The sequence below is a fragment of the Equus caballus genome, chromosome 14 (assembly GCF_041296265.1).
Source record: "Equus caballus isolate H_3958 breed thoroughbred chromosome 14, TB-T2T, whole genome shotgun sequence".
Taxonomy (NCBI): Eukaryota; Metazoa; Chordata; class Mammalia; order Perissodactyla; family Equidae; genus Equus; species Equus caballus.
This window is the reverse complement of record NC_091697.1, coordinates 40,285,702-40,300,147: the sequence shown is the minus strand read 5'-3', so window position 1 is coordinate 40,300,147 and position 14,446 is coordinate 40,285,702. Positions and strand designations below refer to the sequence as shown.

The 14,446-nt window shown below is 37.9% G+C and overlaps 1 protein-coding gene across 3 annotated transcripts in view; it reads right to left on the bottom strand.

Moving 5' to 3' along the window:
- Nucleotides 1-1,696: 1,696 nt before the first annotated feature.
- The window catches only part of FAM114A2 (family with sequence similarity 114 member A2), a 34,419-nt gene continuing 21,669 nt past the window's right edge, over nt 1,697-14,446 (bottom strand). For all 3 annotated transcript variants that reach the window (XM_014730556.3, XM_070232999.1, XM_014730557.3), the window contains exons 10-14: nt 10,088-10,210; nt 9,439-9,578; nt 7,012-7,084; nt 5,091-5,144; nt 1,697-3,002 (exon numbers count right to left, since the gene is read on the bottom strand). In XM_014730556.3, coding sequence (XP_014586042.3) covers nt 2,901-3,002; nt 5,091-5,144; nt 7,012-7,084; nt 9,439-9,578; nt 10,088-10,210 — 492 coding nt within the window. In that variant the 3' untranslated portion in view covers nt 1,697-2,900. The remainder of the gene's footprint in view (nt 3,003-5,090; nt 5,145-7,011; nt 7,085-9,438; nt 9,579-10,087; nt 10,211-14,446) is intronic.

The window sequence follows — 14,446 nt, the reverse complement described above, 5'->3', positions numbered from 1 at the left end:
CGTGATGTTGTTAAGACATAATAGATTTCAAATCTTTGACATTTGTGAAACATGTTTGTCAAGTACCCATGGTGGGTACAGTTTTATTCTAAGTTTTTCCAACCTGAGAAAAGTCTCATTTTTAATATTCAGAATATATCTAAAAATACAGAAAAATGTCTACTTCTCAAATGATGACATCAATAGCACCTACTTATAAAATACCTCTCCTTCAAATAGGTCTTTACGTAAAAACAAGTACAAAAGACAGGGTCATCATTAAGGATTAGGAACCCAAAAGATCTTATTTCCTGATTGCAGGACTGGAAAATTCACATTTGTGCATCAGCACTGATTTTAGATTTGTGGAAATGCCACCTACATGAATTCCAATTTCATATTTCAGAGGCCTGTCATCTAGGTATCTATGCTTTTCAAAAAAATTCTATCGAAAGCAAGTAAGGAAAAGATAACTTATCCTTAACACATTTCCAAGGTATTGCTTAAAGGAAAAGAAAATAAGAAATAGTCCACGCAAGTTTCTATTTCTTTTAGACTAAATTAATGAAATCTCTTTTAATCACAGCCTTTAAAGATCCAAATAGTAGGAAGAGAAGGATTTACCCCGGTAATAACTGAACATTTTATCTATCGGGGTGTCAAGTGAATTGAGAAGAGGGGTAGCACATATTAGGACATAACAGTAAATCTTAACCCACCAGAAAATTCAAAGGAAACAGCACCAAAAGAGTAGGTATCAAGAAATTACATCACGTACCCACTCCAAAAGGAATAATGAAGCACTCACCATCCAAAACCATCACCATAATCCAACAGGTTTCAAAGTGTCCCCTGAATTTACCTATTCAATGAATGTTTATGCTCTTATTTCTCTATGTCTACTGAATCAAGGAACGTTCATTCTTTTTCATTATATTCTAGGTGGAAGGTAGGCAAGTGTTACTCAGAATTAATTGGTTCTTTCATCGCTTCATTGGTGGTCTCTTCAATCCAGTAAAAAAACATTTAGCTGGGTAAGGGGAGCTGATGACAGTGATGAGAGAGAAAGAAAAGAGGCAGTGAGTCACATTCACCTTTTGTAAGGTTCTAAGCTATAAGTGTTCAAATTCAGGGCTGCAATCTGGATAGGTGCATAAAAACAGTCACCGTTCTGTCCCCCCATTTACATCCTTCTTCTTGAAAGAAAAACCATAGATGTGTTTCTAGATCAAAGAGGAAAAGCTGCAAACTGCCACTGTACAAGAGGCTGAACAGCAGGCAGTGTGACCAGTTCCTAAACCTTGCTCAAGGAATACCCTGCTCACGGGATCCAGGTCCAGACACAGCAACGGAGCTTGAGGCAACAAATAAGGACTGGGGACACCAGCTTTACTAACCAGAAGGCAACTGTTTTTCTGAAATTTCAGAATTACTCACGTTGAGAAGGGTGAAATTTACCTATAAAAAGAAATATTCAAAAATTTTTCTGATATTAGAAGAGAATATAAGCACAGTAACATTTTAGTGCTGTTGGTATACCTTTTTAGCACAAATCTATTTATTTTCCTCCTTACTTACAAACTGCCCCCTGCCCCAAATAAGGAGATTACACAGAAATAGTCTTGATATCAATGTATGTTATAGCTTCGTTTTCCTATTTCCTTGGTCTGAGAAAGATACTGGGGCTCATGTTTAGAAAAGTAAATGAAAGGATCAATTGACATGATTATTACATTTTATTTAAAGATTTTAGAATATGAGTGGAAGAGTTCACAAAAGTTACCTGAATCATTAAAAACCACAAAATTGGCGAACCTTCTAAAAAAGAGTGGATACCAAAATAGCTTTTAGGAAGATGATAACCCTATTAGTCTCTTAAATTGCTGAAGAGAGCAAAAGACGACTTAAGATCTGAAGAATAAAAGTTATGTTTATAAACATGCTAAAGAATAATTAAAACAAAACAAAGAAAAAAGTATGAGGAAAAATATATTGTGTCTTGTAGGTTAAATCCTATTACAAATGAACATCATTTCTATGGGACTCTACAGTCCACTTCAACAATATTCAAACAGAAACACCATTACTAAAAGAGCTTCAACACTCCTCTAGAGTTGGCTATTACAGAATTTATCCTACACATAGGTTAGGCATGAAAAACATCCTGAAGAGACTCAGAATATCTGCACACATAAAACTCTCCAAATTGCACTTATTGGTCTTGAATCCAGTTGAATGAGGGTCAACTACAACTTGAAGCTAGTCACCTTGGGGTAGAAGAGTGACTTCAGGCCAAAGGGCACTCGGCTATGGTTAATTCACATGGCTACAAGTAAATTCTTAAGTTTCTCCTCAATTCCAAATATCTACTGAGAATTAAAGAGCAGAGGAAACTTTCTAACCAATTTTAAGAATTCACATAATAAAGGGTAATCATTACAGAGTTTATAAAGCCATAAATTTTACTATAGAAAGGAGAAAGTACATGGCATTAATAGATCAAGCATGTGAATTCTAGAATACCGAAGTTCTTTTTCTCTTGCTTAACAATCAATTATATGGGCTGCAAACTCATATCCATGACAAACCTGTAGTGTTTTGCATCATGTCAAAGAAAGACCAATATATTTGCCTGAGTGTCCCACTAACCTCTATCTAGAGCTATTATTCTTGATCTTTCTATAAAAGTTTCTTTTCAAATAATTTATTAATTATAACAACTGGGAAGAACAGTGTGAGGACCTGAATACATTAGCCAAGCAGTGAAGGCAACAAACTTCCTTTAAACCTGCTCTCCTGCCTGTAAAATAACCCTTTCCCTCACTTCTGCAAGGGTACCCAGAAGAAAGTGGCATTTCTTGGCCATCACAAGTCTCAGGTGGCATCTTCAATGTTCTGACAAAGGTCTCTGAACCTGCAGCTCATGCCTCTGGTAATTCAGTCCTGTTCTCAATGAGAGAAATCTCCAGCACAGGTAAGAGTAGCTGAAAGGCATCCTGGATATAGGAAGCACTGTTTGATGCCTGTCAGGATTGAGAAAACAGGAAAAAGAAAATATTACAATGACTTAAAAGAGAAAATATACTATAAGACAACAAAAAAAAACAGATTAATTTTTATAATCTAACTAGAATTTTCAGCCTGGCAAATAAGAGCACAGACTTAACCATTTCAGTAAACTTATAAGGGAAAGAATGGTCTAGTTCTTAAGATGATACAACAGCACCAAAAAAGAATGTCAGTATTTTCATCCAATTTGCCCATCAGAAATAATAACTGTTCTTTGCCATTCTCCTCAAATTCGGCATTCAAAACTTACTTATTCTTTGATTGAATGTGTAGATTCTGCCACAGCATTTTAGTCAATTACTCAAAGAGGATTTCAGGGGTTATGAATCCTACACCAATGGGATTTCCAATCCATTGTGAAAGTTATTCCACGGATTCAACGCAATTAGTGAACACAAGATAAGTGCTCACGAACATAAACAAGGAATACTGCTTTCAAAGATGATACAGTATAAATATATTTCTATTGGTACAACAGACGTATTTATGAGAAGTGTTGTGGAATCATCACGCTCAGAGTTTGTCAGACTTCATTTATATCTGACAAGTTATGACTTTCCAGAAGAGCAACAACAGAGAGTTCATACATTAAGAGAAAAATGTAGAATTTCAAGGACAAGAGTGTTTCCAATCTGTAAGCAAGCACAACCAACTCAAAATAGCAATGGGGAACCCATATCAAGTGAGTTTATCTTTTTTGGATTTATCAATGGCAAGTACTCCTATTTAAACTTTAGTATGACATTTGATATTGAATTTTCTAGCCAAAGAGACCTCAGAGATCATCTAGTTAAATCTCTTATTTGGCACATAAAGATAAAGAGATTCCTAGAAAGATAAATGCCTAGTCCAGGGCCACACAGCAAATCAGGGAAGATCCAGAACAGGACTGGGCTCCTGGTTTACAAATTTCTTTCAGTTATACCACTCTGCCATCTACTAAATCACAAACTTATTTTTTTTAATTGTTTAAGTGGTCAGAAGAATTTTCCTGGCTATTCAAAGAAAATTGTGTAGTTAAGGAATTAAAGGCTTTTCCTTGGTGGTAACTTTAAAAGAACTTAAAAGTAAAGACGTTAACAGTCAGTAGTTAAAAATTGTTTTCAATTCATATTTAAAACCTAATCAATTATAAAATATATTTTCTTTTTTTTTTTTTCGTTTTTCTCCCCAAAGCCCCCCAGTACACAGTTGTATATTCTTAGTTGTGGGTCCTTCTAGTTGTGGCATGTGGGATGCTGCCTCAGCGTGGTTTGATGAGCAGTGCCATGTCCGCACCCAGGATTCAAACCAACGAAACACTGGGTCACCTGCAGCGGAGTGCGCGAACTTAACCACTCGGCCACGGGGCCAGCCCCTAAAATATATTTTCTGCCACCAGACTTACATAAATATAATTTAAACAGATCACCAAATGTCTAAAGTGTTTGCACAATTAATTTGCAAGGTAAGAGTTCTTAAAACATGGAATCCAGAAAGCATCAAACATGGAGGCAATCTAATAGATCATGGGATCTTCTTGTACTCCCCCTTTCCATGGATTTAAACCATCTACCTCCTTAAATCGAACGGACTTATGGTGATTATGTAAACAGTTACCTCTTTGACAAAACAAAGCAAACTTCATGGCAAGACAGTGACAAAATGTTTCGTTTTGTTTTGTAACAAATCTCTTCCACATAAACCCTAGACCTTTAAGACGCAGTGCTTACCTGTTTGTAATTTTCAGCCTTTCATGTTTACCAGCTGTTTCCAGAAGGTGTTTCATTACTGAGAATTGTCCATTAACTGCCAAGGGGTAGTACTAAGTAATGACAGCCCACTGCTTCCTTTCCACTTTACCTGACAGCTTCAAGTTTATGCTTTGTAATTAGTGAACAGGGAATATGCATCAAACACACCATTTTGGTCATATCTACATCAAAATGGCTAAACTACCAATCTGGTGAAAAAACAAAAAAGCTAAAACATAAAGACTTAAGAAGAGTTAATTAATATGTAGTGTCCTAGAAGTCAGAGACTTAAAACTAATTACTACTAACCTCTAGAAACACTGCAGTGATTAATGGATTAAGGACATCTGCCTTTTCTTTGCCCTAGAAAAAAAGTTACAGTGTTAAGTGAGCACAGCAGATTAAAAAAACAATAAGCAGAGTATGATCCCACTTGGAAACAAACACACACCCCATACATAAATATAAGCATAGAAAAAGCCTGGACTGAGAGACAGCAAAGTGTCATCTCTGTAAGTGCTTTAAACTTCCTTCTTTATATCTTTCTGTGTTATCCAAATTGAGTGGACTCCTTTGTAGTTTTTTACTGACTTTAAAAAGTATTTTCATTTTGGAAGAGGCAGTAGAAATAGGACATTTGACCAGAAAACTTTAGAACAATTTTAAAACAAAAGATGCGGACAAGGAACATGTGCTCAAAATACTCAATGGTTTTTAAGATGGACTGTTCGGAAAACAAGGAAATAAACAATGCAAATTTATTACTTGCATGTGTTAGCACCTTATAGTTGACTTGCTGGGTTAAAGTATCTTTATGAAATACCTGGAAATATTTGGCCTCAGAAGATTAACTTCAGGAAACCCAGAAGCGCTATTAAAGAAAATACTAAGGGAAAAAGAGAAGCTGCATCAAGGATTATCCCTTACAGGAATAATCTAAACTCAAAGTACGAAAAATTAGTTTGGGCCAGGCTCTTAACTAAAATAAATTTAAGGGCCCAAATAATTTTGCTGCCACACTGACACTTATATACTTACTACAAAGAGATTTTTTTTAATTGAGGTATAATTGACATACAATACCATACTAGTGTCAGGTGTACAACATAATGATTCGATATCTGTATATGTTGAAAATGATCATCACAATAGGTCTAGTTAACATCCAGCACCAGTTACAAAAATTTTTTTCTTGTAATGAGAACTTTTAAGATCTACTCTCTTAGCAACTTTCAAATATTCCATACAGTATTATTAACTATAGTCACCATGCTGTACATTACATCCCCATGACTTATTTATTTCTTAACTGGAAGATTCTAACTGACCCCCTTCACCCATTTTGCTCACCTTCATCCCCCACCCCTGGCAAGGACCGACCTGTGTATCTCTGTGCATCTATGAGCTTGGTTTACTACAAAGTCATTTTTATTTGCTCATTTTAAAATGCCCTTGATTTTATCCTAATTCATGATTACTGATTTCTGAATCATCTTCCATAGTTCACACAACTTCAATAAACTTCTACAATTCCTTAAAAACAAAAAAACTTTAGTTTTAACTACATCTCTCCTTCTGGCTGGTAACTGCAAAATATGAGCATTGCCATAGTGTAAGTAAGGCACTGCTCCTTAAAACTAAAGTCAAACTTTGGGTTTTTATTTTATCAAGGTCCACATTTCCTGTGCAGGTCTCAGAGGGCAGCACAAAATATACTGCGGATTTCAAAAAGGGGAGAATAAAAATGAGTTGCAAGTCAGTTAGACATAGTCAAGCTGATCCTAAAATTCACACAGAAATGCATAGAGTATTATCTGATAGTACAAAGAAATACTGATACATGCTACAATGTGGATGAACCTCAAAACAATTACACAAAGTGAAAGAAACCAGACACAAAATACCACATGTTGTATGATCCCATTTATATTAAGTTTCAGAAAAGGGAAATCCATAGAAGAACGTAGAGCAGTGTTGCTTAGAGCTAGGAGAGTGTGGACGGGAAGGGAAAGGGGACTGACAGCTAATGGTATGAGGTTTTCTGGGGGATAATGGAAATGGTCTAAAATTAGATTACAGTGATGGCTGCACAACTCTGTAAATAACCTAAAACCATTTAATTATACACTTGACAGGGCAAATTTTATGGTATGTAAACCATATCTTAATAAAGCTGTTTCAAAAAAAAAAAAAAACAGACATTAGCCCAAGAGGAGACACGAATTCTTACCCCGGCAGTTGTTAGACAGGTGGTGAACTCTTTAGACAGAGAGGACAGCTCTTTACACAACATAACTGTCATCCTAGAAAAGAAGGAAGGAAAGTCAGGAAGGTTCCTTTTATTTTCCAATAAGCTATATTTAACAACTGTGAGAAGAAAACAAACTACTCCTGGTACCAAATGTGAAAGAAGAAAGCTTTTCAAAGGGAGTAATTATGCCTAAATCAGCTACTAATGTATTTGGGGATCCACTTGAGCAGGCCTTCATGTTACAGGAAGAGGAGGTTCAGTCCTTGGAAAAATACTTTTCTACAAAATCCTCTAGAAAGTACTATACTTCGAGTTAAACAAAGGAAATAACTAAAATACTTTTGTTTATTTTTTTTGAGGAAGATTAGCCCTGAGCTAACATCCACTGGTAACCTTCCTCTTTTTGCTGAGGAAGATTGGCCCCGAGGTAGTATCTGTGCCCATCTTTCTCTATTTTATATGTGGGACACCTGCCACAGCATGGTTTACTGAGTGGTGCTAGGTCCACACCTGGGATCCAAACTGGCGAACCCTGGGCCACCGAAGCGGAGCATGCAAACTTAACCACTAAGCCACTGGACCAGCCCCTAAACTACATTTTACAGAGACAAGATAGTACTCAAAAGATTCTACATTCCATTTAGAAGTATAACTAAAATAAATATTTATTCAATCATTCATTCAACAAATATTTACCAAAAGCCTTCTATGAGCCAGGTACTGTTCTAAGCACTGAGGATATATCAGCAAACAAGCAAAGTCCCAATTTTCATGGATTCTTATTTGCTAATTAAGGAAGTGTCATTATGTGCTGTCAAGTCAGTTATGACTCCTGGTGACCCTATGAACGGGTGACTGTCCACAACGTCCTACCCTCAACAGCCCTACTCAGCTCCTGTACTCATGCCTATGGCTTCCTTTATGGAGTCAACCCATTTCAAATTTGGTCTTCCTCTTTTCCTGCTGTCCTCTACTTTTCCCAGCACTTTTGTCTTTTCTGAAGAACCCTGCCTTCTCAAGTTGTGCCCAAAGTAGGACAGCCTCAGAGACCACATATTTATATGGATGGATGTGTGTATATGTTTCCACACACACACACGCACATTATACAGTCATGCATCACTTAATGACAAGGATATGTTCTGAGTCATATGTCCTTAGGCGATATGTCACTGTGGAAACATCATGGAGTGTACTTACACAAACCTAGATGGCATAGCCTACTATACACCTAGGCTGTATGGTACTAATATTAGGAGACCATTGTCGAACATGCAATCCGTCACTGCATGAAACATCATGTGGTACATGACTGTATACTGTACATGTATGTATATATGTATATACATACAGATATATAAATATAAACACATAACATACATACATTTGCACCAGTTGGTGATATGAGCTAAGAAAATAAAGTGAAGGATTAGAGAATAGCAGAAGGTACTATTTTAGACGGGGTGGTGAATAAAGGCCTCTCTGAGAAGGTGGTATTTGAGCGGAGTCCTGAACTCAGTGAGAGAGTGGGCCAAGACTGAAAAAGCATTCCAAGCAGTGGAAATAGCCACTTTTCCACAGAACAGGCTGGTTTGGGGTTGTGAGTCCCTCATCCTAAAGACGTTCAAGACAAAACAGGCCCCTCTGTGGGATGTTGTAGAGGGTCAGTGAAGCCCTATGAAGAAGAGGTCTAGAAAATAAGGGCCCCTCCCAATCCTAACACACTGGACACTCACACATATTTTTTTTCCAATGAAAATTTTAATTATTTAATTAGAAGATTTATTTAGAAGTATTTTTTTCCCTGACTACCCACATCCTATTATTTTTGAATTTTTTGTTCAAAATCAGCAACATGGTAAAAAGAAAAAAGGGGCGGGGGTGCAGCGGGTGTTGGGACTTAGCCAGACCTGGGTTTAAATCTCAATCAGCACAACTTGGACAGATTGCCTAACTTCTCTTGAGTCTGGGTTTCCTCATTTTTAACGCTGGAATAATCACTTACCTTTAGGGTTGTTGTAAAAATTAGAAATGGCAAGTGTAAATCCCTTAGCATGGTGCCTGGCATATAATCAGCACTCAATAATTAATAACTATTAAGAATTGAAAACGGAACTATTTTCTGTTTTTATTTATGCAAAACTCTATGCCTATTAATAGAGACCAATAATCTGAGAAGAACTAGTTTTCAGAGTATGAGTCGGTTAATAAAAAAGGGTAATGAAAAGAAACAACACCCCGGCTACTTATTAACTAAAACCCAAAATGAACAAACCTCTAATATGTGAATAGTGCAATGTGAATAGCATGTTGCTAAGAGAAAAGTTTCTACAACTTTGGAAATAAGCCAAGAAAACTCTTTCAGCAATTTGCATCGTTTAGAGGGATACTCATACTCATACTTACTGGGAAAGGGTTCTGCTCCTTTCTACAGCTGTCACTTCCTGCTTCCTGCCGTGCAGAACCAGAGCTGCTGTTTTGTGAAACAGTTCAATTGAGTAGGCAGTTAGTTCTGCTAGGCTCCGGATTGCAAATGCATGGATATCCTGGACGGAAAATCAAAACAAAGCATGTTGTCGGTTTTTCATTCCAGAGGAAATCACACCACCTTGCTCCCCTCGTACTGAAGGATTCAATATCTTGAAATTCAATATCTTGAAAACAGCAGAGACTAACAGCTGCTCTTCAACAAACCTCCTCTTCTTTCATAGTAGTGATGTAATTTTACAGCTGGGCTCATAGCTGCAAAAACAGAGGCTCCCCTGAAATCAGGTGTAACCACGTGAGTAACTTTCGGCCAAAAAATTTACATAAAGATTGTCTTATGGCAGGTTCTGGGAATCTTCCCTGTGACACCACACACGGACCCTTTGTCTCTTTTTCTTTACTCCTTCTTTCATCCTATAGTCTGGAACTAAGATGCTGCAATCTTGGATCACAAGGTGGAAATTACAGATAGCAGTGCAACAAAATAGAATATGGTTAGGCCCCTGATTACAATACCCACATCTCAAATCTTAAAAGAGAAAAAAAAAGCCTTAGTTGCTTTGGTTACCTCTATTGAATTTTTATTGATATGCGCAGTTTTTTCTGCTTCCAACCGTTTTTCTCCTTCTTCCTTCTCTTCTAATGGCTTGGACAGAGATGTCCTGATCCACTCGTAGGCTGTATTTCTTGCCTAAATAAGAAGAAGATTATTGTATATCAATAATTCAATTCAACTCAAGAAGATTACTGCGCACCTACCAGGAACATGTTGGCATCATGGAAGTCAGTGCTCTTCTTCTCACCTGAACATACGATCTAGCTTTCCAGTACTTATTTTAATACTTCTCTCTATAACACTTAACACTACCATCCAACTCACTCCTTCTGGAATTCTCTAATCCTCTGGCTTTTTTAAAAACTGAAGTATAACTTACATACAGTAAAGTGCACAAGTCTTCAGAGCATAACTCAAGAAATGCTGACGTGTATATGCCTATGTAACTGCAACCCAGAGCAAGATACAGAACATTCCTATCACCTCAGAAGGTCCACCATACCCCTTCCTAGTCAATACTGATCAAACTGAGTCCCCACCACCCTGCCCAAAGGTAACCACTCTTCTGTCTCACAATAAATTAATTTTACCTGTGCTTAAAATGCATATAAATGGAGTCATAAGTACGATCTAATTTGTGTCTGGCTTCTTATGCACAACATAATGTCTGTTAGATTTATCCATGTTGTTGCATGTATCCATAGTTCATTCTCATTTACTGCTATGTAGTATTTCATTTTATATATATACCACAATTTATCCATTCTCCTGATGATGAACCTTTGGGTTACTTCTAGTTTTCTTTGACTTTTGTAATACAACTATCTTTTGTTTCTCCCCCTACTCTTACAAGCATTCTTCCTCAGTCTCTTGTTATGTATTGATCCTCCTTTGCCGGCCCCTTAGACACCAGTATTATCTGCAGTTCTAGCCTTGACTCTCTACTTGTCTCACCTACTCCCTCTCCTCTCCATCCATCCTGTTTCAGTGATTTTAACTATTTCCTAACTGCCACAGACTTCTAGATCCTTATTTCCGAGCATGACCTCTCCTGAAAACATGTTCCAACTGCCTGCTGGACATATGCATCCAGATATTCTATAGGCATCTCACATACACATACAAAATTTGAATTAATCATCTTTCTCTCCCTACCCCCAAATTTTTCATCCTCTTTTATCCTCCAGGACTTCAGAGGAGCTACCATATACCAGTCACTTGAGGCAAAACATGACAGCCATCCTAGATTCTTCCCTGTCTAATCACTCACCAAAGTGGTCTGATTTCACCCTACATATTGCTCCAATCTGCTCCTCCTCTTCCGCTCTATTATCACTACTTGAGTTCAGATCTACTTTACGCCAATAGCACTCTGATTGGTCTCTGCTTCTGATCTGGCTAATCTTAAATCCATCTTCCATAAAGCTACCAGTGATCTAAGCTCAGAGCTGATCATTCTTCTTCCCTTCCATAGCTCTTCATCACCTAGATCATGCTTCTTCCCTTGAATCTAGGAAGTTCCCACGACCTAGATCCTACCTACTTCTCCAGCTTTGTCTCTTACCCACATTCTACTTTATGATCTGGTAGTAATGACCTGTAATGTACCTGTTCTTTGCTTATGCTATTCCCTTAGGCTAGAATGCCCCTCTTATTTTTTTTAGCCAGGGTAGGTCTTAATTTTCTTTCAATCCTCCACCCAGACATCATCTCCTCCAGGTAACTTTCAAAGGCTTTCCAGGAGTCGGCTCGGTGGCACAGTGGTTAAGCGTGCACGTTCCGCTTCTCTGCGGCCCAGGGTTTACCGGTTCGGATCGCAGGTGCAGAGATGGCACCACTTGGCATGCCATGCTGTGGTGGGTGTCCCGCATATAAAGTAGGGGAAGATGGGCATGGATGTTAACTCAGGGCCAGTCTTCCTCAGAAAAAAGAGGAGGATTGGCAGTAGTTAGCTCAGGGCTAATCCTCCTCAAAAAAATTAAAAAAGGCTTTCCAGGAGACTGGGCACCTAAACAACCCTTCCCTGTATGTCCAGTCTCCTGACCACCCATTCAACTTAGTATTTACCAAACACACTGAAAAACACTGTGTCTACCTCCTAAATAAACTACATTATTATAGGATAGCTGTACAGTATCTTATTTGGATTTGCATACCAAGTGCCTGGCACACTGTAGAGAATATCTTGTGTTTTTATCTGGCCAGCATCCATATCTCCTTTCTTTTGGTAGTAGATTCTAGATTTTTCTCAGTTCATGAGTTTTGGGTGGGGTTGGTTCCATCCTCTGGCTTCAAGGATTGGCAAACAACTCAGGTTTAGCTACTAAGAACATTAATCCCCCTGTCCATACAGTGATTGGTTCATGGATAGAAAGGTGATCCAAGCCAGGTCAATGGCCATCAGCCTTAGGACATCTGATAAAATTACTGGGCAAGGGAAGCCCTCTTTCTGTTGGAGAGAAAAAGCCACTCTGAAGCTGCCAGGAGTCATCTGACCCCCCTGTGTAAAAGTTTCCCTAGGAAAGAAGCCAAAACAGAAGCAAGTAGAGTCAAGAGCTGAAAAGGTCAGGTCCTGGGTAGAAAGCCATCACTAAAGCCAGTCTTGCCCCTTGATTCCCTAGTTTCTTGAGCTAATGAATTTTCCTTTTTTCCTTAAGCCAGTCTAACTTGAGTTTCTGTCATTTGCAATGAACTGTTTTCTCAGGAAATATTTACTGTCATTAAATGAAGGCATCCACTTAAGTAACTTTATATAAAGAGAATGTGTTCAGAGCCATAACCAGGCAATAGGAATCCAGAGAAGAACTTGAGAGTCATTCCAACTGAAAGAATCATAGGTTTTATCACAGATGTAGCATTGGGGTTGGGCCTTTAAGGATCAGTAGGTGAGGCTATACCCAAAGCTACAACATGAATGAGCTAGAGCAGAACTTACGTACCCAGACATTCATTTCAAGGTTCTTCCCCTTAACACCATGCCTCCCACAAAAACCCTCAGGAGCAATCTGGTTCTGACCTATAATCTTCCTAGTACTTACACATAAACCTCTCAAATTCACAAAAACAAAAAGAATTAACTATATAAAGGCTTCCAAGCAGGAAAACGCAAAGTGTGCTAAGAAAACTGTGAGATAACTAGCAAGACCACAGCACAGGGTGCAGGCATTTATCAATTCATTTGTGTATTATTATTATTATGCAAATAGGTACCTCATACTGTCCTAGGTGCTGAGGATACAGTGGTGACTAATACAAACCATGACCCTGCTCTTTATTCTAGTGTGGAACGACAACAAGCAAACAAAACATTCATGAAGAAAATAAACTGGAGTGATGGCGAGTGTGGACTGGGTGGACAGAAAGCAAATTTGGTTTGAGTGGTCAGGAAGGATCTCTGACCTTATTTGAGCTAAAATCTGAAGTTTAAAAGGAGCCAGCCATACAAATATTTAGACAAAGTGAGTTGTAAGCAGTTTGGTATATTTGAGGAACAGAATGAAGGCCAATTTGGAAAGGATACAGAGGACAGAGAAATATGAGAGAAGATGAGGTTGGAGTGGTGAGATTTTTATAGAAGAGAATATTGAGAGATGAGGCTGGAAAGAATCATAACAGTTGACTAATAGTCCAAACAGTATGGGAAATTCTCTGCAGTTTCTTTGAAGAAATAAAATGAGAGAAAAACTAGGGATTGATTTATCTGAGATTTTTTTTTTAAAAAAAACTGGAGAAAGATAAGGCCAAATAAAAGAAAAAGAAAATTGATACCATAAATTTAACATGCTTGAAGGAGATTTTTAGTAGGCATAGTGCATACCCAAAATGATCTCTCTTGTAATAAATACATTAAGGCATTATGCACTACTGTGCCAATTCAAGGTAATTTATCATCCCTTTCCAAAATTATCAATGTTACCCACCCCCCACCCTTATAATACCATCGGGAACTTCCCACTGGTGAGATCCGGAGACATAGGTATTAAAGCAGACCTTTGAGCTTAGCTTCTCTAACAACTTATTTTTTTCCAGTTAAAAAAAACTGAAGCCTGGAGAAGGAACAGGATTTGCCCACATCATATGTGAGTGTCAGAATAAGAATCAGAACTGCATTCTCAGACTCCTGCTTCATTGCTTTTTCCCCTACATCACACAGGCTCCCATATAAATCCTTGGGAACAATCTGGCCCTGAGCCTTAACCATTCTAGATCTTAAGTCTCAACGTTATTTGTACTATTCTTGCAACTTTTCTCTAAGTTTGATATTATTTCCCCCCAAAACCCCACTATGATCCAAGCTAGAAAGTGCTGTAGTAAAGCGCAACAGTTGAGATAAGGTAGATGAGCTGCTAGACGGTGGCCTGAAAAGCTTTC